This window comes from Camelus bactrianus, chromosome 14, assembly GCF_048773025.1.
Source record: "Camelus bactrianus isolate YW-2024 breed Bactrian camel chromosome 14, ASM4877302v1, whole genome shotgun sequence".
Lineage (NCBI taxonomy): Eukaryota > Metazoa > Chordata > Mammalia > Artiodactyla > Camelidae > Camelus > Camelus bactrianus.
The window spans coordinates 6,266,975-6,287,852 of NC_133552.1; the positions used below are offsets into that span (position 1 = coordinate 6,266,975).

At 49.1% G+C, this 20,878-nt stretch overlaps 1 protein-coding gene across 6 annotated transcripts in view; it reads left to right on the plus strand.

Annotated features, from left to right (window-relative positions):
* ALOX5AP (arachidonate 5-lipoxygenase activating protein) overlaps nt 1-19,824 on the plus strand; it is a 62,981-nt gene extending 43,157 nt beyond the window's left edge. For all 6 annotated transcript variants that reach the window (XM_074378006.1, XM_074378008.1, XM_045514147.2 and 3 more), the window contains 4 exons: nt 2,750-2,849; nt 9,649-9,719; nt 13,121-13,202; nt 19,350-19,824. In XM_074378006.1, the coding sequence (XP_074234107.1) occupies nt 2,750-2,849; nt 9,649-9,719; nt 13,121-13,202; nt 19,350-19,512 (416 nt within the window). In that variant the 3' untranslated portion in view covers nt 19,513-19,824. The remainder of the gene's footprint in view (nt 1-2,749; nt 2,850-9,648; nt 9,720-13,120; nt 13,203-19,349) is intronic.
* The last annotated feature ends 1,054 nt before the right edge of the window (nt 19,825-20,878 follow it).

Below are 20,878 nucleotides of genomic sequence, written 5' to 3' on the forward strand. Positions count from 1 at the left end.
TCAACATATTTCTCGTGGGACTTGGTTTCCAGAGTCCCTTGTCCTTGAGTTTCCCCGCCACCACCCACCCCAACCTGCCACATTCTTTCTAAGATGCAGGTAGGTGTTTTCTGCGTGGGGAAACTGTTCCTGAGATCCAGACATCAGTTCTATTAAAATAATCCATGTGTGAGTTATTCTTCTGGGGATTTGTGTCACACTGCTGGCTCATACTAACTTGGTGCTTAAAAATCTCAAGATCTTTTAATGTGATCCTGAGAAAGTTTTCTGACCCTCAGTTTCCTCAGTGGAGAAGTGGCGTTATTAATACCTTCCACGCGTAGTGGCTGTAGGTACTGCCTGAGATGGCAACACAGGCAGAGTCGCTCGCGGAGCCCGGCATGTGGTAGGTTCTAGGTGACGACTGCAGCCTTCTCTCTCTGTGTCTCTTTCTGTCTCTCTGGTTTGGCCGGATGTTAGCAGCTGCCCAAGAGAGGTGTGAGAAAAGGGGTCTCCGCGTGCACAGCTCCTGTAATATGGTCTGGGATAGTAGAAGTTGGGGTGTCAGTGTTCAGTGAGGAGTCGGCATAGATGACCCAACTCTTTCAAGTTTAGCTTAGGAGGAAGGAGAAGGAGACCCTAGTGGGACACTGGGCTGAGGCAGGCTTGTTTCTGTTTCATTTTGAGGGTGGGAAAGATCTGAGTGTGTTTCGAAGGTAAAGAGAAGGAGAAAATAGAGACTGAATGTTCTGGAAACGGGGCAAACACTGATGAACAAAGACCTGAAGATGGTGGCAGAAACGAGGACAAGATGGCAGGTGGAGGGCCAGCCTGGGAAAAGAGGAAGGAGTTTGTTCTCTAAGTAAGCAGAGGAAGGAGAGGCGGACTCGGAGAAGTACAACCACGCTGTGCAGCTGGTTGCAGACATCACCTCTGCCTTTCTTAATACTGTCCCTGTTTACATGTTCAGAGGCAGCGGACGTCACCTTGCGTTCTGGGAAGACAATGATCAGAATCTTCCACTGCCTTCTATGGTGAGAAGAGACATTGAGAACGGACTGTTGGATACTTAAACCCTGTGTAGCTGATGGAATCCCTGCAGTGAGTCTCAGTGTGACAGTAAGGGGATAAACATCCTTGTGTGCACAGCGGGCTTCCAATCCCCGCTTCCCTGCTCCCCAGTGGAGTGACTCTGAGAAAGTTATTTCACCTCCCTGAGCCGTATGCCCTTGTCTACAAAGTGGGGGTGGTACCGCCCACTTCACAGAGCTGGTGCAAAGCCCAGTAAAGGAATATAAGTCAGGTGCCTACCAGCGCATCTGCAGGGGGGTAGACCCCCCTCCACACAAGCCAGCCCTGCAGCTCTGCTCAACACGGGCACAGTTCCAGAAAGGAAAACACAAAGGCTTTTATTCATGTATGCAATTGATAAGGCATCTTTCTCCTGTCTTTTTGAGGAGGCTCATGTGAAGCTGATGAGAAGGAATCCTGTGAGTGGATCCTTGACAGTCACACGTTTCCTTTTTTCACTTTCGAAATAGGAGTCAAGGGAAAAATAAGAGGGGTGGGGAGAGAGAGAGACCTTCATCCCCTACCCCCGACGTACAGTCTACAGACAAGACAGATTCTGCCTCCTCGGCATCTCTGAATCCCACGGGGGTCACCCTCACTAGCTCCTCCTGCGTCCCATCCTGGGTCTCACCGTCTAAACACTCCCCGTGCGAAAGACCGAGTGGCTGTCTGACGATGCGGTTCCTCAGCTTACACTTGTCAGGAGCTCCTTCTTGCTTTTGAGATGGAAATAAATTCCGAAGTTCTTAACGTGGCTCTCATCAAGGTCAAGGTCACGGTCACACTGCTAAGTCCGGTGGGCACTTCTCAGCCACCATCTTCTCCAGCTTGGCCCTCTTACTGCCTTCTTCTCGAGGCTCCCTCCGGCCACCCCGTCCAGTACTCCCAATGGCCCTCATCATGCTACACTTTCTCTTCTGCCCAAAGCCCAGCACACTGTATAGTTTTAATTTTTGCACTTTGTTTCCTGTGTGTGGTCTGTCTCCTCTGCTTGTATCCTCTTCAGAACGTAAGCTCCTTGGGCCAAAGCTCTTTGTCTGTTTCGTTCTCGGATGCAAGCTGAGTGTCTGGCACATGGCAAGTGACAACAGAGAAATGACATTGAAAGAACAGTTCACCACCTACTTCTTTGGCCTCATTTGCAGTTCTGCCAGGTTCCCCACCCCTTCCACTGCGCCCCTTCCCCCCTAGTAAGCTGGAGGTACTGAGGTTCTTGCCTCTGAATCTTCGCCTGTGTCACTAGAGTGGCATGACCTCCTCCCTGTCCCCTACCCCCTCCATCTGCTTGGCCACTTCCTACTTGTTCTTCAGATTTTATCCTGCATGTCACTTCCTGTAGGAATCCTGTGACCCAAACACTGAATTAACTTGCCCTCTTTGATCCTTGATAGCTCCATGTTGTCTCTCAGTCTTATCTTAGCATGAGTCCCTCTGTACTTTCTGTGCTTCTCTACTTCTTTCGACTGTGGGATCCTTGAAATTGGAGGCCATGTCTCACTCACCATTGTTGCATCACCAGCACCAAACACAGTGATCAGAAGAGAGTAGCTCCTGAATAAATGTTTGCTCAGTGACATTTGACAGAGGACATTTAGGGCTGTGAAGAGGTCCAGTTAAGGAAACATTTAACACGCTAGTAATGTGATACCAGGCTCGTGAACGTGCTGTTATAAACCAAATCCAAACCTTCCCCCTGCAGGGTTCTTTGCCCACAAGGTGGAGCACGAGAGCAAGACGCATAATGGGCGGAGCTTCCAGAGGACGGGGACGCTCGCCTTTGAGCGGGTCTACACTGCCAAGTGAGTCCAAACCCTGACACTCTGACTTACAGAGAAGGGGCCTGGGCACAGGGCTTCTCTGCCTGAGTGGCGGCCACCTTAAGACCACATGTCTGCCTGGGCCAACCTCCTGAAGGCCGGGGAGGCGGGGCTCCCAGGGAAGGCTGAACTTCACCTCAGAGACTCTGTAGACACTCTTCATCATCTTAGCAACTTCTGGTGCTTAAAGAAGGTGGGGTGTGGGGGTGGGGGCTGGGGAGTGATCTCCACAGCCAGTCACTGACCAAATTCCTGGCCAGGGTTGGGGTGGGGGGTTAGTCCAGAGGTGCTTTCGTGAAAACCAGCCATGACTCACCAGCCGGCTTCAGAAGCCACAGGCGGGACCGGCTGGCAACAGCCTGCCCTCAGCGGCCCTCAGGGCCCCTCGGCGGAGTCTGGAGGGGGCTCCAGTGCATTTCCTAACCGGGTCTCCTTGAGCAACCAGAACAAGAAGAGAAAGAGTGGGAGGATTATGCAACTGCTTCTCCACCTCTCATCCTTTACTTCCGAATAAAAAGCTGTTTGAAAACACCTGAACAACTCTGCAAAGGAGGTGGGTGCTATTTGGGATGCAAATCCGAACGGATGTTACTCAAACACTCATTTTCCTCTCTGCTGAATGCGTTTCCACAGATGATTCAGTCAGTGGCATGGCGCCTGCTTCTCTGTGCCTGTGGCCGGGGGCCTGTCAGAAAGGAAGGCTTTAGCAAGGAGCTGGCCAAGGAGCTGGCCTTAGTCTCGGCTTGGAGGTGACTTTGATGTCACCAGAGATCCTTCCAAAGGGGGAGTCATGGCCACACAAAAATGTCCTTTTAGAAAGGCAAGAATACGATCCATCTGTCTCCTGCCCGCCTCACCCGCCTAGACCCAGCACTCCTGTGTGGTCTGATCGCAAAGAAATCCTTCCCCGAATGACTTAGAGAGATTTCCATCTTCAGTGTATTAACCCTCAGAATCAATGGGAGAAGTTTAAAGATGTGAGTTAAGCCTTTTTAGATGTTCACATATACAGGGGGCAGGGACAGTGCCTAGGGTCACATCAACCTCTCCGCGCTGTTTGCTGGGGGAGGGGGGAGAGGTCCCCTCAGACATCCACGTGCAAGAGGGGCCAAGATGGTGTCCTCGATCAGGGGTGACACTACCACCTCCCTGGAAACGGAATCGAAAAGAACATTAATACTCTTCTACGCTTCTGGTTTGGAAGAAGCAGCTTTTTTCTGCCCAGATCACTACATTCTCACCAGCTCCATTGTGTTCTTAGGAACACAGCTCGTCCAGTTTGGAGAAGTGGGGCAGGGCTGGTGAGAGGCGACGTTTCCATTTTGCCAGCAGTGAAGGAGAGACGGAGCAGACCAGGCTGTCTGGCTTCTGCCAGTCCCCCCAGGAGTGAACTAGCTCTCCATCTAAGAGGCCACTGTGCTGCTGACACCTGGTCCCCACCGCCAGCCTCCAAACTGTGTTAGTGCCGCTTGGTGGTGGCTGCGCTGTCATCTGGAAAGGTGGCTTGGAAGTTCTGCAACGACATGGGGTTCCTGAGGGCAGAAGGCACTGGAGGAGAGTGATGGGTGGTCGGTGCGGCCCAGGGGTCCCCACCGTGGGGGTGCTGCAGCCCTGCTCCCGAAACCCCCGACTCGCACTTACCCTCCCAGAGAGCGGGTGGAGACTGAGGGGAGGAGAGAGAGCTGTGGAGAGGTAGGAACTAGGTGGGGTGGGGGGAGGAGGAGAATTTTCTGTAAGATAAGGTTACCCAGACACGGCTGTGGTTCTGTTACAAAGACCGCTTCCTCCCTGACCCAGCGAGCGGCGCGCTGTGTGTGCCCGCAGTGGGCCGTGGAAGGGGTTGCTGATCAACGCAGAGGCTGCTGCCTACCGGCCAAGCCGGGGCTCCCAGTCTGCTCGCCTCTGCCAGGAAGCTCCTGTGAAGTGTTAGTCCAGTAGAAAGTCATCCCCAGTGCTCGCTTCTCCAGGAGACTCCAAAACGCCAAGGAGGGTGCAAGATGAGCCATGGGGTCCAAGAAGAAAAGAACGTGTGTTTAATCTTGCTATCTAAAAATTAGGGAGTGAAACTTGACTCAGTTTTAATATACAGATTGAGAGTCTTGTGTGTATATAATTTATACACAAATATACCTGTCATAGGACCACACAATCAAAACTGTTGGTTGATGGGGTGTGGGATCATAAATGTTTAGAGACCGTATGAAGGGAAAATAGCATGAAGAATAAATGGTGCTGGGGGACTGAAAAGCCTGATGCATATTTTTCAGCATAAAATATGACTGTTGGCTGATAAAGGTAGCTGAAGATTTGAGAGCAGCTGATAAACAGATGTCCCAGCCAGGGGAGGACCCCAGCTCATACTCGGGTCGGTGAATGGGCTGCCCCACCACCCAGCTCCCTCGAGAGCACACCTGAGTCAGGGTTTGAGAACTAAAAGGATCTTGACCTTGACTTTCTGTTCATGTGTCTAAAACATAGTTGAAAGCCCTGTCCCCCGCTGACGAACACAGCCAGAGCAGTCAAAGTTTGATTTTTGGAGGAAAGTCTCCGTTAGCTGACCTAAGATTCTTCCCCATGAGAGCGGGTGAGCACAGGTGGCAGAGAGAAGATGGGTCTCTGGAGATGTGCCATTTTCTAAAATGTGCCCCATAGATTACAAGCGTGCGGGCGGATAACAGGTGTCACAGGGAAGAACAGGTTCTGTACAGCGAGACTGCTGAGAACCTTTAAAGTACTAAGAGACACTGTGATCCTTGGTTTTCCAAGAAGGCGAGGTCTTATTTAAGTACAGACAGCCCTCCTTTTTTTTTTTTTTTTCCGCAGAGCATAGCAAAGGTATAGTGTTTCACAAAATGCATTTTAGTAAATGCCACCCTGAGGGGTCTTCTCCCCTGCACCTCTCAGAATTCACTCAAGACTCACTTCTAAGTAGCGTGGATTGTTGAATTATTTCAAGGGGACATATCTACATTGATACTATTGATTAGTATTGAGACTATAACTATTATTAGCGATCTTTACTTATTTTAAATGAGCCCAAATTAACTAACAAAACATTAAGTGCTTCTATAGCGCATTCCCAAAGGCAGAGAAGTATGAAAGGGAAAATCGCAATGAGTCCTTTGCTCCATAAAAACACTGACAGCGCAGTGCGCCTAACTGAACACAGCACAGTGAATTGTTGCCAGATCTGCTGAGTAGCTCATTGTTAGACCTCAAGAAATGACAGACGCAATGAGTTTGTCAGCTCTGTCTTGCAGGAAAAAAATGGCACAAATGAATATTTGGGAGAATAATCTTTGTCAGTAGGAAAGACATTTCCACTGGGGGTTATAAGAAGGAAGAGGCTGGAGGAGTAACAGCCACCATTTACTGGATGCTTAGTACGAGCCAGGCACGGCTTTATCTCACTGTATCCTGATAGCAGTTCAGGGAGGTAATTCTCACGTCTCCATTCACCTCTAATAGATGAGGAAATTGAGACTCAGGGAGGCTAGGAAATGCACCCGCAATCACACAGTCAGAACGCAGTAGACCCTGCGTTGGACCTGGGCTCTGTGACTTTAAAGTTAAACACACAGGCATCCTCTGGGTCCCAAGAGGCAGCTGTGTCACTGACCAAAGCTGCTTGAATTCAGCCCCGCAGCAGCCCGCAGTCAAGGAGGGGCATGTGTGCATGGAGCTTTGGATGGCAGACGTGTCGCAGGTCCTGGATGGGGAGGGGGCCTAGCTTGAGCCAGAGTGAGAGTTAGGACTCTGGGTATATTCTGGGCATCATCCAGAAAAAGGCCCATTTTCTTAGCGTTGGGAGAGTTTCGTTGCATTCCAGGCAGACCATGTTTTATCAGGGACCATGGTGACTTGAGCTAATAGGGAGGAATGCCTGAATGACTGATCCAATGTGTCCAGTCACTGGACAGTTCTCTCTACGAGCAGATCCCTTGGACAATAAAGAATTCTTAAAAATTTTGCATCACCCAGACAAAATCACTACTTCAAAACAAACAAAAACAGAAGTATGAGAATGAGGGGAAGCAGGGAGATCTTTGGTAGTGACAGATTTTCAAACTGTTGGAGCGTCAGGTATTAGATCCCATCAGACATGGAACATCATTCAACTACAGAAAAAGGAGTTTTCTCTCTAGTTTCCTTGAGCTGGGAGATGGATCACGTTCTCCGCGTGCTGAGGCTGCAGTTTTGTCTCTAATAACGTGTAAGAAGAGGTGCGATGCTCCTGTTTGCTTAGTGGCTGCTACAGTTATCACTGTGCGGCTTGTTTCCTCACTAAGTGTTTCCTCCCAAATGGTTGATTTGAAAGGGGCTCCTGCCCTTTGGCGTTTATTGCGTCCATAGGTCAGTGGAAATCTTGGGCTTCTGAAGTACCTGGCCAGGTCAGCAGAGCTCTGCTGCCTCCCTGGTGCCCATATCCCAGGACAGGATACACTGGTCTCTTACCTTTTCCATTCATTGACTTCTCCAGTAAAGGATTTTTTGACCATCAGAGAAACATGAGGGCCCGCATGGCCAGAGTTAACGTCCCAGCCTCTCTGGATGCTCTGCAGGGGACGGACCAAGGGCTGGTCATTCCAGAGTTCTCAGTGCTACCAGCTGAATCGTGAGACCCTATCAATTTGAGCGAGGGTTCAAGACTGACTTTTAGGAGGAAAATGATCAGTATCAGATCAAGAAGGATCCAGATGAAGAATCCAAGGGAGGAGTTTGATGAAAGGCCAAATATATTTTGAAATTGCATCTTTGCTTTTACGTAGATAGTTTGAATGACCTTAGACCAGTGGTTCTCAAACCTGAGTGCGCATCAGAATCACCTGGAGGGCTTGTTAAAACGCAGATTGCTGGGCCTGTGGGTCTGGGGAGGGCGTTAATATTTGCATTTTTAACAAGTTCCCTGGTGATTCTGATGTTGCTGATCCATGAACCACAACTTGGGAACCAGTACATTGGACCATCGACTCTTAGAGTTTAAGTGGATCTTAGAGTTATTAATTATTAGTCTCTTAGTTTTACAGGTAAGGAAACTAAGTCCAGAGAGCTTGCTTTGCCAAAGACAAACAGCTGGTTAATGTCAGGTCAGGGCCTGAATACTCGTCATGTGCCCATTCCAGGCTATTTCACTGCCCCCCCCCCTTCTGCTTCTGTGTCTTGTCATGTTGTTTTTCCATGGATGTGTATATTCATTGTCCTGATCTGGACTGTAAACTCCTCAAGAGGACACTCAGGATTTAATTTAGTACAGCAAACCTTGTTTTATTGCAGTCCACAGAAATTGCATTTCTTGTTTTCTTTCTTTTTTTTTTTTAACAAGTTGAAAGTTTATGGCAACCCTGCATTGTCAGATGATAGTTTAGCAATTTTTAGCAATAAAATATTTGCTTTGTTTCTTAGACATAAAGCTATTACGTACTTATTGGACTATAGCATAGCATAAACATCACTTTTATATGCACTGAGAAACCAAAAAAAAAAATCATATGACTTGCTTTATTGCTGTATTTGCTTTATTGCACTGGTCTGAAACCGAATCCACGATATCTCCAAGGTGTGCCTGTGGAGTTGAGGAGGTAACAGACCTGGTTTTAGAATCATACTGACCAGGGTGTGAATCCTGGCTTTGCTACTCTGCAGCTGGGTGACCCTGGGCAAGTTATTCAGTTTCTCCAAGATTCAGTTTCTCAGCTGAAACATGAGACTAACTGTGGTAGGCAGAGTAATGACCCCCCAAAGATGTTCACATCCTAATCCTGGGAACATGTGAATAGGAGATGTTACATTGCAAGGGGGAATTAAGGTTGCTGACCAGTTGACCTTAAGACAAAGAGATTACCTGGGTGGGACCCAGTGTAATCACAAGGGTCCTTTAAACATGGGAGAAGGAGGCAGAAGAGCTGGTGTTGCAAAGACATGATCAGCCATTGCTGGCTTTGAGGTTGGAAGGGGCCACAAGCCAAGGAATGAAGGAGATTCATTCATGAAAGGGAAAGGCGAGGAAAGAGGGTGGATGCAGCCATACTGATACCTTGATTTTGGCCCAATGGGATCGATTTCAGACTTCTGACCTCCAGATAATACATTTGTCTTGTTTTAAGCCACTGAGCTTGTGGCTACTTGTCACAGCAGCCACAGAAACCTCGTGCAGTCACCACATGTCCTGCGTGAGTTTAAAAGGGACGAAAAGTGTTAAGATGCCAGCCTGAGAGCCCCTTCCACAGAGACAAGGACTGAGCCTTGCACACAGAAGTTGTTCCATCAGCAAGATAACTTTCTGAGCACCGGCTTTTCTGAATCAACCCGGTTCCTTTCAGGCTTGAAGCTCGCCTTTCCTTCCTCGGCCTGACCCCATGTCCGAGCTGACTTGTGTGTCTGACATAAAGCTTTCCTTAGAGTAGGATCCCTCTCCCCTGTGGCCCCAGCCCTGACTGCCGCCCGGCCTTGCTGTCTGCGTTGCTCACTTTTCAATTCCAAAAAGTGCTTTGGCATAGCTGGGAGTGGAAACCCTGCCAAGGCGAATCCATCAACAAACCGGGTCTCTGATGGGCTTCACCGAGGAAGAGAGTAAATGGATTCTGAACATGTGTTCCCCTTCCACCACTGTCTGCTTCTGACGTGGCCGCTGCCCCATTTATCAGGTAGATGTCAGTGGAATTATGAATGGGGTTTGTGCCTCTGAGCGCTGGTGATTGTTAATTCAGGGTTTCAGGTAATTTTCAGACTGCACTGCAGTCCCCTGTCTTCTGATTTTTCTCCTTGTTTATTTATTCCACAGCCAAAACTGTGTTGATGCATACCCCACCTTCCTGGTCATGCTGTGGAGCGCAGGGCTTCTCTGCAGCCAAGGTAACCCAGGCTTCTCCTTGTGTGTTCTCTTTCTGAAACAAAGAGGTTTGAGTGCAGGCTTTTTGTTGAAAAGACTTTGCCTGACCTCCAGCTCAGATCCGTGAAACCCCGGAGGGGTGAGAGCCCTCCAGAGGTCACAGAGCGGGTGTGGTAATGCATTGCTAACGCCTGCTCCCCAGCGGCTGGTGGAGAGCAGCAGTGCTGACGGGCAGGTTTTAGGCTAAGTGTGACTCAGAATCCTTAAGCAGAGTTAGCTCAGATACAAGGGCATTATCAATGAGAGCGCTGGGATGGCTGTCACTTGGCTGTCCTGCTAATAGGCGCCTGGCGTGGTGGTCCTCCTTCGGGCCTGGGTCCAACCTTCCAGGTTATCAGCAGCCCACAGTCTTGACTACAGCAAGTTGACTCCCAGAGTTGATTTAAAATGCTGTGGAAATCAGTCTTTTTGGTCCCCTTTGGAGACTGGCTTTGTGTCTGGTGAAGGCTTGGCGTGACCTGGCCGGCTTCCACACAGTGGCCCAGCAGTGCATGAGAAAAGGCCACTAGTGTCCTCTGATGAACGATTTCATCCTTCACCCTCTTACCTGTTCTATAAAGTAGGTAGAGTGGAATTATTTCCCCCTGGTACCTTTGAGGACACTTTGATTTAGGGAGATAAAGTAACTTGTTCAAGGATGCTCAGCTGGCCAATGACAGAGCCAGGATGGGAGCCCTGGTCTTTCAGGCTAAATCCTGGGTTCCTTCACAAGTATCCTCCTACTTTATTCGTTTCCATAAAAATATGTATCAAACACCTACTATGTGCCAAGCCCTGTCCCTGGATACACAGTGATAAATAAAACAGAGATGGTGGTAGAGCACACAGCAGATGGCAAGATGGTCCAGAAAATAAGTGAATGGATACATTATTGCCAAGAGTGAGACGCGCCATGAAGGAAAAGAATAAGGTACCGTGGTGGAGAAGAGAGTTGAGGGATGGTAGCAGAAGCCACTCCCGGAGCACCATGTGGCCACCTCCTGTGCACCAGAAGGCGATCTGTAAGCTCACCATTTATTTCCCACTTTCTGTCCTCAGTTAAATAAGAAACATGTCTGGCATGACTTGAAAAACCAAGTCAAACTACACTTACTGTAGGAGTTATGATTCCTTTCATGTCTTGAGTAATACTTGGTATAGATGAATGTGGAATTGTTCTAGTTAGATAAAAACAAACGGGGTCTGAAAGGGCCTCAGGGCCCTGGAAATATGCACTTTCTGCCAAAACAAGTGCTGGCATTGCTGGGAGACAAAAGTATCACTAACCCCTGTTCTATAACCGTCATTTCTTACCAATATGGCATATTGTAGGATTTTTTAGGTGAAAGGAGCCCCAGAGATCATTCCAGCCCAAACCCATCACTTTATAGAGCAGGAACCCACACCCCAGGGGAACTTGCTTACATCTGAGAATTTTAGACCCTGGATTAAAACCCGTGACACCCCTCCTGGTGACCCAGCAGCCCAGGCCACACCAGAGGTGGGTGCCATTCCCTCCAAGAAGGCAATGAATTAAGCCACTTGGCACCCTGATTTCTCTCAGATCATGTTCAATTTAGTTCCCAGTAGAAGAGAGACTGGCCGGTCAGTAAGAACAGAGCCATCCAGAAGGGACCAACCAGGCAAAAGTTTGTCCAAGGCGAACTGTGAATAGTGACAATGTTGTGACCTTCAGAAAACAGGCAAACCTCACAAGCAGTTTTGTGCTTCTGTTTTCTTATCTGCCACATGACACTAGTATTGGGGGAGGCAAGGGGGAGTCATGGGTGAACATGGGCCTTGGGGGCAGACAGATTGGAGGCACCTCCGAGGACACTCACTGCTGGGTTGTGACCCTAGGATGCTACTCACCTTTCCTAGTCTGTGTCCCCATTTGTAAAACAGGAATAACTGTGTTCCCAGCATGACTGAGACAGTGTGCTTGAAGCCCCTGCCACAGTGCATGACACACACTGGATTGAACCATATAAAACTGCCGATATCTGACTCTGACCCACAAAGCAGCACTTTCATACACTTCCACCTAATAGAAGTAAATAAATGTTATTTTTCTAAAAAATATTTTATTTTATTTATTTTTTGTTTTGGGGGTAATTAGATTTATTTGTTTACTTATTTATTTTGCTGGAGGTACTGGGGATGGAACCCAGGACCTCATGCGTGCTAAGCACGTGCTCTGCCACTGAGCGCCACCCTCCCCCCATAAACGTTGTTATTGATGGTGCTGGTGGTGGTGATAAAGCTGTGAAGTCAGACAGACCTAGTATCAGGTTTTGCCTCTTCTTGGTCCACCTCGCTGACCCTTAGTCACTCATTTGACACACGTTTTGTAAGCCTGTATGTCCAGGCGCTGTGCCGGGCACAGAGACGGTGGCCAGCCAGAGATGGCTACCCCTGGGGATCTTTTGATCTGGTAGGTGACTCTGGGCAAGTGGACTTCCTTGAGCCTAAATGTCTTCATCTGTCAAGTGGTGACGGTAATGTCCTCCTTACCAGGCGGTTGGAAGGATCAGAGACCCAGGTACCCAAAGGGCCCGGGGCAGTGCCTGCACATAAAAAAGTACTCAATCGATGCTCTTAATTTGGTATTTGAATAATGCTGGGGGGTTTCAAAGAGCTTTTATACCCATACTTCTATTTCAGCCTCATAATAATTCCTGATCAGTAGGGAAGCTGTCGTCAGCCCTTTGTCCAGATGTAGAATTAGTTAAGCATCAGCTCCCAGTCATCACAGTCCTGGTGGGGCTGGGCTTTCTAACTCTCAGCTCAAGTTCATGGCTCCGAGGGTCATTTGGCTTGTGGATATTCCTCACAGGGCTGGAATGCAAGGGGCATTTCTTTCCCTAGAGATAGTTTCTGAATGGTGGCATCTGTTCAGAAAAGATCAAGCGCTGAGAGTCCGGGAGGCCCACAGGTCAAGGGTGTACTTTGAAGAGAACCAGACTCAGAGCGGGGCTCAGGGTTCAAGTTCAGCTCTTCTCCCAAACACACACACACACACACACCCCAGCTGACGGCCTTACACAAGCCCCTTGACCACTGGAGCCCATATTCCCACATCTGGAAGTAGAAAGATGATACCAGCCATGTGAGGAGGACCCCAGTTAGACAGGGGGTATGAGAACACCCTGTAAACTACACCATGACGTCAGCACAAGGAAATACGACTATCATTAAAGGTCTTTGGTTTCTTCCAGCCCGAGGCTCTTTGCTGAACTTCCCATCAGCCCCGACTGTCAGAACCCGAGGGCCTCTGCTGGATTTTGTGACCAGCGTCAACTGCATAATGACTGTATTAATGCTGGGCCAGCAGCATCGTTTGGCGTCTGTGACACTGACACGGGTGTTGTCCTTTCTCCACTAGTGCCTGCCGCCTTTGCTGGGCTGATGTACCTGTTTGTGAGGCAGAAGTACTTCGTCGGCTATCTGGGAGAGAGAACTCAGAGGTAGGCCCCCGGGGCTGTTTCAGAACCGTGGAGAGAGTCACAGTTTTTCAGCAGGAAGAGCGATCATTCACACAGACCATTAATGCCCACAGTTAACCTGTGGGACCATGTGGGGTTGGAGGGCGGAGCTGCCTAGGAGCCTTCATCCTTTCCTCCTTGGACTTTGCTAGTTCTGAAAATGCAGCTGGGGCACTTGACTGGTTTTCCCATGAAAAAATTCTTCTACATGCTGTTGGGCTCACAAAGGATGCTTTAACGCATTCCCTGCAACCCCACACCCTCCACTCCCACCCTGCAGAGTCTGGGGCTTGAATGAGTTCTGTGTCTGGCTCCCCAAGGCCTTCATTGAGTGAAACATGTCATTGTTTGCCTAGAGAAATGAGAACTAAAGCCTGCACCTTGTGATAAGTTCTCTTGAGTAACACATCATCCGGAGACCGGCAGGAAGAATGTTGAGAAAGTAGGGTACAATAACGTGCGGCAGACAGAGGGCGTGGCGAGAGCCAGCACCGCGTTGCTTACAGACGTCGCCCGGAGCGGCAGTGGTACTTTGACTAGACCTGGGTTGGGAAGTCTGGATGTTAGTAGAATAAATGCTAACACTCACAGAAGAAATGTTCGAATTACAATGTGCCACCGGTTCCTTAGCAATCAGAATTCCCAGTGTACCAGAAGGGCTCCAAGGGCCAGAAGGATGCTCTGGGAGCCTGCCGCCCACACACCGACCCCAGCCGCCCCATCATTCTTCTCCCTTGTCTAATTTCACATCCCTCTCCGTCTGTCACAATAGCACCCTTCTCTAGAGGATAATGGGCTCTCCGTTGAGAGAGCATCCTTCAGCCGTGACAAAGGCAGCGACATCCCAGGAGGTCAGCAGGTGAAATCACTGCATCTGGGGAACCTGGGAGCCTGCGAAGCTGAGTGGTTTCGGGTGGTTTGAGGGGGAGCTGCAGCCGGAGAACGTGGCTGTCCCCCCAGCCGCCCTCCCCTAAACCCATCTCTCCCTCCTGTCTCTCTGGAGGCGTTTTTTATTTATCCTCCCAAACCACAACTCCATTCCCTCTCTTACCCTTATCAGAGCTGTCCTTGGTGGTCTTCATACTCTTTTACCCTGGAGAGCCTTTCCCCAGAGGTTTACCTGTTGTCCAGAGTCGGAGGAGACGGAGTGTCTATGGATGAAGTGACAGGGTTCTGCTCTCCTGGGCTGGCTCCCTCTGCTGGCTTCCTCATCCAAGGTCCCAGGGATTCAGCCCAGGCACTGGTCTCCTCTTCATCCATCACCCCTTGCCTGAGATCTTCAAGTTGCTTTAATTCTGAGGTCATCTGAGAGGCATCACAAAATATGTCCATCATCCAGAGGCTCTCGTCATTTTAATCACTACTAGCCAATGTACAAGAGGTGGCAAAAAGTAAACAACGGATATAGACTTAAAACTTGACGCTTCTCTGGACCTCACTGAAATGTAAATGGCCTAAGCGCTTAAGTCCCTCCCTGGCCCCCCTGCTAGGCGGTAGTAAAATCATCCCAAGGCCCCTCAGCCCACTGCCTGTGCTGGTTCCGGACCCTCCCCCGACGCCTGAACCGGTAGCGTTCATTACTACCCAGTCCTGCTGCTCTTTCCTGCCGGACCACACGTGGCCCCACAGTGCTTCTAACACGGCGTTCGGAGCAGCCATCAGCAGTAGGAGTGCTGTAGGCTAGATGAAGTGTCTGATTCTAATGTCATCAAAATATAGCCTAAGGGGCTCTGTGGTCAGGCCAAGGGGCTTTTCAGTTCTGCCTTCTAGAAACTACTTGCTAATCTCCCTTCTGTCGTGGAATGTCCTCCTCCCCGCCCCCCTTCTGTCCCTGGGCTGGGTCACCCTTGGACTCTGCAGACACCGTCATGCCCGTGGGCTCTGCTTTGGTCCCTAGCCTCACTAACAGACTTTCTTCCTTGGCCACTAGATAGCTTTTGCTCCTGCCCAGAAGTTGCATTGACCCTGCCCACCGGAGAAGTTCCAGGGTCATTTTTGGTCCTGTGGGTGGGTAAGTCATTCCTTGATGTACCTCCCTCACCAGAGCTTCAGCGTTCAGGCTCCAGGCTGCTCTGCAAGGACTTGACAGCTCCGTCCCCTCTTCCTTTTAGAAGTTGATGGCTCTTATTCTCAGTCCTTCATCCTACACCCTGACCCCTGTCTCCTTGTCCTGATGAGGGCATCTGCACCCCCTTAACTACACTGCAGCATAGGGTGAATCTTAGTTTCTTTTCCTTTCATTCTGAGCTACTATCTGGGCCCAAACTCAATGGCAGTTGGCATGACAAGACTTACTTGCCTTTTGTCACCTACCTGGCATCTAGGCTGCTCTGTCTTCCTGTCACCTAGAGTGCTGCCTGCTGTCGGAGCTCCCACTAAATTCCTCTTTGCAATTTGAAGTTCTCAGTTCAGTGCTGGATGGGCAAAGATTGATAACTCGAGGCCGGTGAACCCAGGTCAGCCAAGCCCACCTTCTCCTCACTGCCCATGCCCCCTCGTTCACTCAGCATCTGTTCAGGGCCTTTACTGACCACCTGCTCTGAGCAGGCACGGGGGCAGCTGTGAGGTGGTAACAGTCAGCACGGCAGAGCCCTTGCCCTCAGAGAGACCCGGGGTCTCCCAGAGTCTGGGGCACCGTGCAAGACCCAAAATAGTGAACTTACAGAAATGACCATGGACACAATTTTCAAAAGAACTGACCCCTCATAGCCATTTCTCCCCTTAGCATCAATATGTCAGAGTCTCTGCCCCCGCCCCCCAGTAAGTGGACCATAAGGTTACTTCACCAGGGGTGGGAGACAAACTTGCTACTTTTGGAGCCCCTGGGGGGAGTACTTGGGCATCAAGGCTGGTATTTCCACAGTGAAACCCACCAACCAACCGCACCAGAATCGCCTGGGGTGCGTGTTAAAAACAGATCCCTGAGCCCCACCCTGGACTCATGGAACCAGTATCTCTGAGGCAGGGCCGCGGGAATCTGAAAGTTAACGACTTCTTCAGGTTAACTTCAGAGTTGGAGAATCACTGAAGGCGGTTCGTGCTTCTCTTCTGAGAATGATTCATTCATTTCAAAAAAATGTACGGGGGACCCGATCTATTGGAGACGAGTAAACGAAGGAGGCTGTATCTGCCCTCACAGATCTTACCATTTGCCTTCCCTTTAGAAGTTACCAGATTAAAAGTGCTATTTCTTTATTGAAAAGAACAGGATTTTAAAGCCAGAGGGACTGTAGAGTTTTCTTGTCTACTCCTATTTTGTGTGCATTTCTGTGTGAGGCAGGGAGGCTTGGAGGCTTGGCCAGGGCCACACTGCAGTGATGGGGCTGGAACTCGGGTCTCTGGATGCCCACGATCACCTCCCCCACACCACAGAAACTCTTCCTAGGAGTTTCGGGCACATTCAAGATGGGAATTTTTCGGCATATTGCATCTTCCATGTTTCCACGTGGGCTGTATGCCGTGTGTGGAGGGCACGCTTATTTCAAAACTAATAACCAAGTCCTAGTCTCCAGACTCTGAAGGAGCCCCAGGAAGTCAGCGTGGTAGGAAGAGCAGGACCCTGGCCTCTTCCTGGCTGTGACCTTAGGCAAATCACTCAACCTGTCTGCTCTCAGTTTCCCCACCTGGAAAACAGGTTAATAATAATAATACCTCACAGAAGGGTTCTGAGAATTAAATGAAGTCACAGATATAAAACACTTGGCCCCTCCAGGTGCTTAATAATTCAATTCTGACCTTCCCCACCCCATGTAGAGAGAAGTGCTTATCGACCGTTAGAAACAAAAGAGAAAGCTTGGTAATTCAAAGGTTAACAATGCTGCGAGTGCACTGAGGCCCCTGGCTCTTCCTCTGCTCTCTGCTTCACGTGAGGCTCTCCGGGGCTTTGCTGGGTCTGGGGCAGGCATCTGCACACACCAGGCCCACCTCCCAGGGCCATGGCCCGTCTCCAAGCTGGAGAGACTTAAAAGTGCAGTGAATGAAGGGCCAGAGCTGGGGACCTCCGTTCACACTTAGCCTTGCACGTGCTGGGTGTGTGCTGAGTTCTGGAAGAGTTAAAGCACCATTGCCCCATGTCCTTTAGGGGAGATGTGCCTTGGGTCCTTGGAAACACCCTGCCCAAATCCAGAACACCACTATTTCATCAGAAGGCACTCTTGTTTCATCCTTCACCGCAGATTTATCTTGAGCACGTTCTGAAATAGCTTCACAAATCACTTTTCCTTGTTTCTGTAATGAGCATATGGTGGCCCCATTCATGTGATAAATCTGAGCCACTGCAATATTTGACTTATAACAGTTTAATTTCTCTGAAGCCTCTCTTCTCTGGCTAAAATAGACTCCTTTACTTTCTTTCCACTTCCTTACCAACATTAGCAGGTAATTCTGTCTTTGTCTGTGAGGGCCACCTTAACAAAATGCCACAGACTGGGGGGCTTAAACAACAGAAATGTATTTTCTCGCTGTCCTGGAGGCTGAGAGTCCAAGGTCAAGGTGCCGGCGGTGTTGGTTTCTTCTGAGGCCTGTGCCCTTGGCTCGCAGATGGCCGTCTCCTCCCTGTGTCCTCACATGGTCTACCCTCGTGAGTGCCTGTGTCCATATCTTCTCTTCTTGCAAGAATGCTAGTTATAGAGAGTTAAGGTCCACCCTAATTTTTATTTATGATGATAGCATTTTACCTCAGTTACCTCCTTACAGACCTGATTTCCAAATACAGTCATTCTGAGGTCCCGGGGTTCAACATGTGAGTGGGGAGAAGGGACAGAATTCAGCCCACAACACTCTCTTTTGGGACCAAACTTTTTTCCCCAATAAAGAGATAGACTGTCTCACTTTAAGGGCATGACTGTGAACAGAAAACCAAGGAGAGAGGACCCCAGCTGGCCAAGGAGCAGGGTGAGGAGCTCTCAGCTGGCAGTGCCTCTCAAACTTTGACGTGCCTGTGAGTCACAGAGGGAGCTTGTCGAAACGCAGATTCTGATGCAGGAGATCTGGGGAGGATCTGGGAGACTGCATTTCCATCAAGCTCCCTGGTTGGTCCTGGAACACTGTGAGGAGGGAGGGGGTCGGTATTCAGCTGTGGAATGATGGTCAAACTCTTGACAAAGGAAAATTAGGAGTTACGTGATGCATCTTTGGGTCCCTTGCAAAAAGATAGAAGGATTTTAACGTTGAATCTATGGACACCACATTCTGCTCTCTGATTATAGCAGGATGGGCTGAGCAGCATTAAGGCACAGGTTTGGATGAGTTGGCTGTTCTTGTGGGGCCCTCCTGATTGCCAAAGGGTCCCCTTGCCTTACTAACAGCCTTAGTGACCAATTTGGCTGGACTTTCCAAACGTACTAGCGCCACACAGATGGAAGCAGCAGAGGAGGCGGGGAGCCCGGGCGGCCGCTGGCTGTGCACAGCGAGGTGGTCACGTGTCACTGGGGAGCTGCCTTCTGACCCCAGCTGATGCTCTGTCTAAGCAGCTTAGGATTTAGAGCCTCTGTGAGAAGATGCATGGACTAAAAAGTCTCCCTCCCCTGATTCACTTAAAATGTAAGGGCCTGCCTTCCGTCGCTGGGGGCCAGCTCTCATTAGTGTGAACATAAATTATTCCCAGGCAGCCTCAGGAGACTCAATCAAGCCCTCAGATGCCAAAGCACCTCTTAGATTCCACCAGCCTTCCTGGCTCATATAAACCGTCCCTTCTCACATGGAGACACTGAAAGTCCTACATCAAACACAGCTGCCAGCAAGGCTCTTACCGGCGCCCCTGGAGAGGAGCAGCTGTGGGGTGGGTCTTAGGGAGCCCACGGGTTCCTAATCCGCAGTCCTAACCCTGATGACCAACAGAAGCCACCACCTTCACGGCATCAGGAGCCGGAGTCCTGACAGCACTGCGGAGCCCTAGAGCAGAGCCGCCCTGATGGTGATGGATTTTGAGGCTCTTTAACTTGGTTTTGAGGTAGATGCAACCACTAATAATAGCTAAGACACTCCCATCCTTCATGTGAAACAAATGGAGCATTCCTGAGTAAAAGGGGCTATAATTTAAACCCCATGAATCTCAAAGTGATAACGTTTTTTGTTGAATTGGTGTCATTTGTGCTGCTTCTACAGTTTTTCCCTTTCCTTCGCTTGCAGCACGCCTGGCTACATATTTGGGAAGCGCATCATCCTGTTTCTGTTCCTCATGTCCCTCGCTGGGATCTTCAACTACTACCTCATCCTCCTTTTCGGAAGCGACTTTAGAAACTACATAAAGACGATCACTACCACCATCTCCCCTCTCCTTCTCATCCCCTGACTCTCTGCCGAATACCGGGTGGCTGTGCGCATCTAATCAATACCTAGAAGCCACCATAACTCAACCTGTTAAAAGATGCAGCTCCTCATTAGAGAGCTGTAAATCTCAGCACCCTCTGGGCTTTGCAGCTTGAGTTAACCTTGCTTTTCCTGGAAGAGACCATCTGTGTGTCAGCCCCGCCCCCTGCACATGGCCGTGGCCCCAGATTTGCTCTTCAGATCCCTTCTGTGTGTTTCTTGACTTGCCCTGCTTTCTGAAGATGTTTTGTGATCAGATTTGGGTTTTAATAAAATAAAATGCAGACACGTGTTAGAGGCTGGTGGTTGAGTTTTTTGTGGGTCTATTGCTATGGTTGATAAACTAGTTTGTTTTCCTTAATGATAATTTTTAAAATGCTATAATTACACACAGACACACACACACACATGCCTGGAAGGTTGCCGGTGGTCAGCTGTGGTTGATTATCTCTGGGTGAAGAGGCTTGGGGGTAAGTTTTATTTATTTATATTTCCATGTATTATTTGAATTTTTTCGTGAGCAACTAATACGACCAAACAAAGAAACAGACGAGATACAACTGAAGATTGCCTTTTCTGGGAGGCCTTTCCTGACTCCAGGTTGGTCTAGTGTTGCCCCCTGCCCTCCCAGAGCACCCTCGGCACACCCCAACCACAGCAAATCCATATTACAATGTAAAGATGTTTATTAGAATGTGTCACCCTTCCCCACTGAATCATCAGCTCTTGAATGTCCCTGAGGTCCTATTCATTTTGATTTTCTTGTGCCAAGCTTAAAGCCAGGCACATACATAGCAGGCACCCAGGGGCTCACACTATTTGGGAGCTCAAAAAACATCCTGTACTGTAGGCGTGAGTTTTATGAGATTAAGATGTGGTTTTCCCCAATGGTTTTAATGAATAAATTGTGGAGAAATGCAAAAGCAAATAACACCCCCCCAAAAAAACCTGTCCTTCCTATAGACAAACAGACTTCCTTAAGAATTTTTTTTCCTTAAGAATCTTTTGTTGACTCTGCACCCCCACTCACACCCCACGAGAATTAGGCTGCATCTTCCCGTGCTAGCATCATACCCAGCACACAGCGTATCATTCTTTCTTTCAGGGAGGTATGCCCTTGAACTGTGGCTAGTCTGAATTGAAATGCCTTGTACATGTAAAACGCACACCAGATTTTGAAGACTTAACATAAAAAATGTTAACTATCCTATTAATGTTTTTATATTGACTCCACATTGAAATGATCATCTGGTGGGTATGTTGTGTTAAATAAAATGTATTATTAAAATTAACCTCACCTGTTTCTTTCTACTTACTGGGACAACTAGAAAATTTTACATTACAAATGC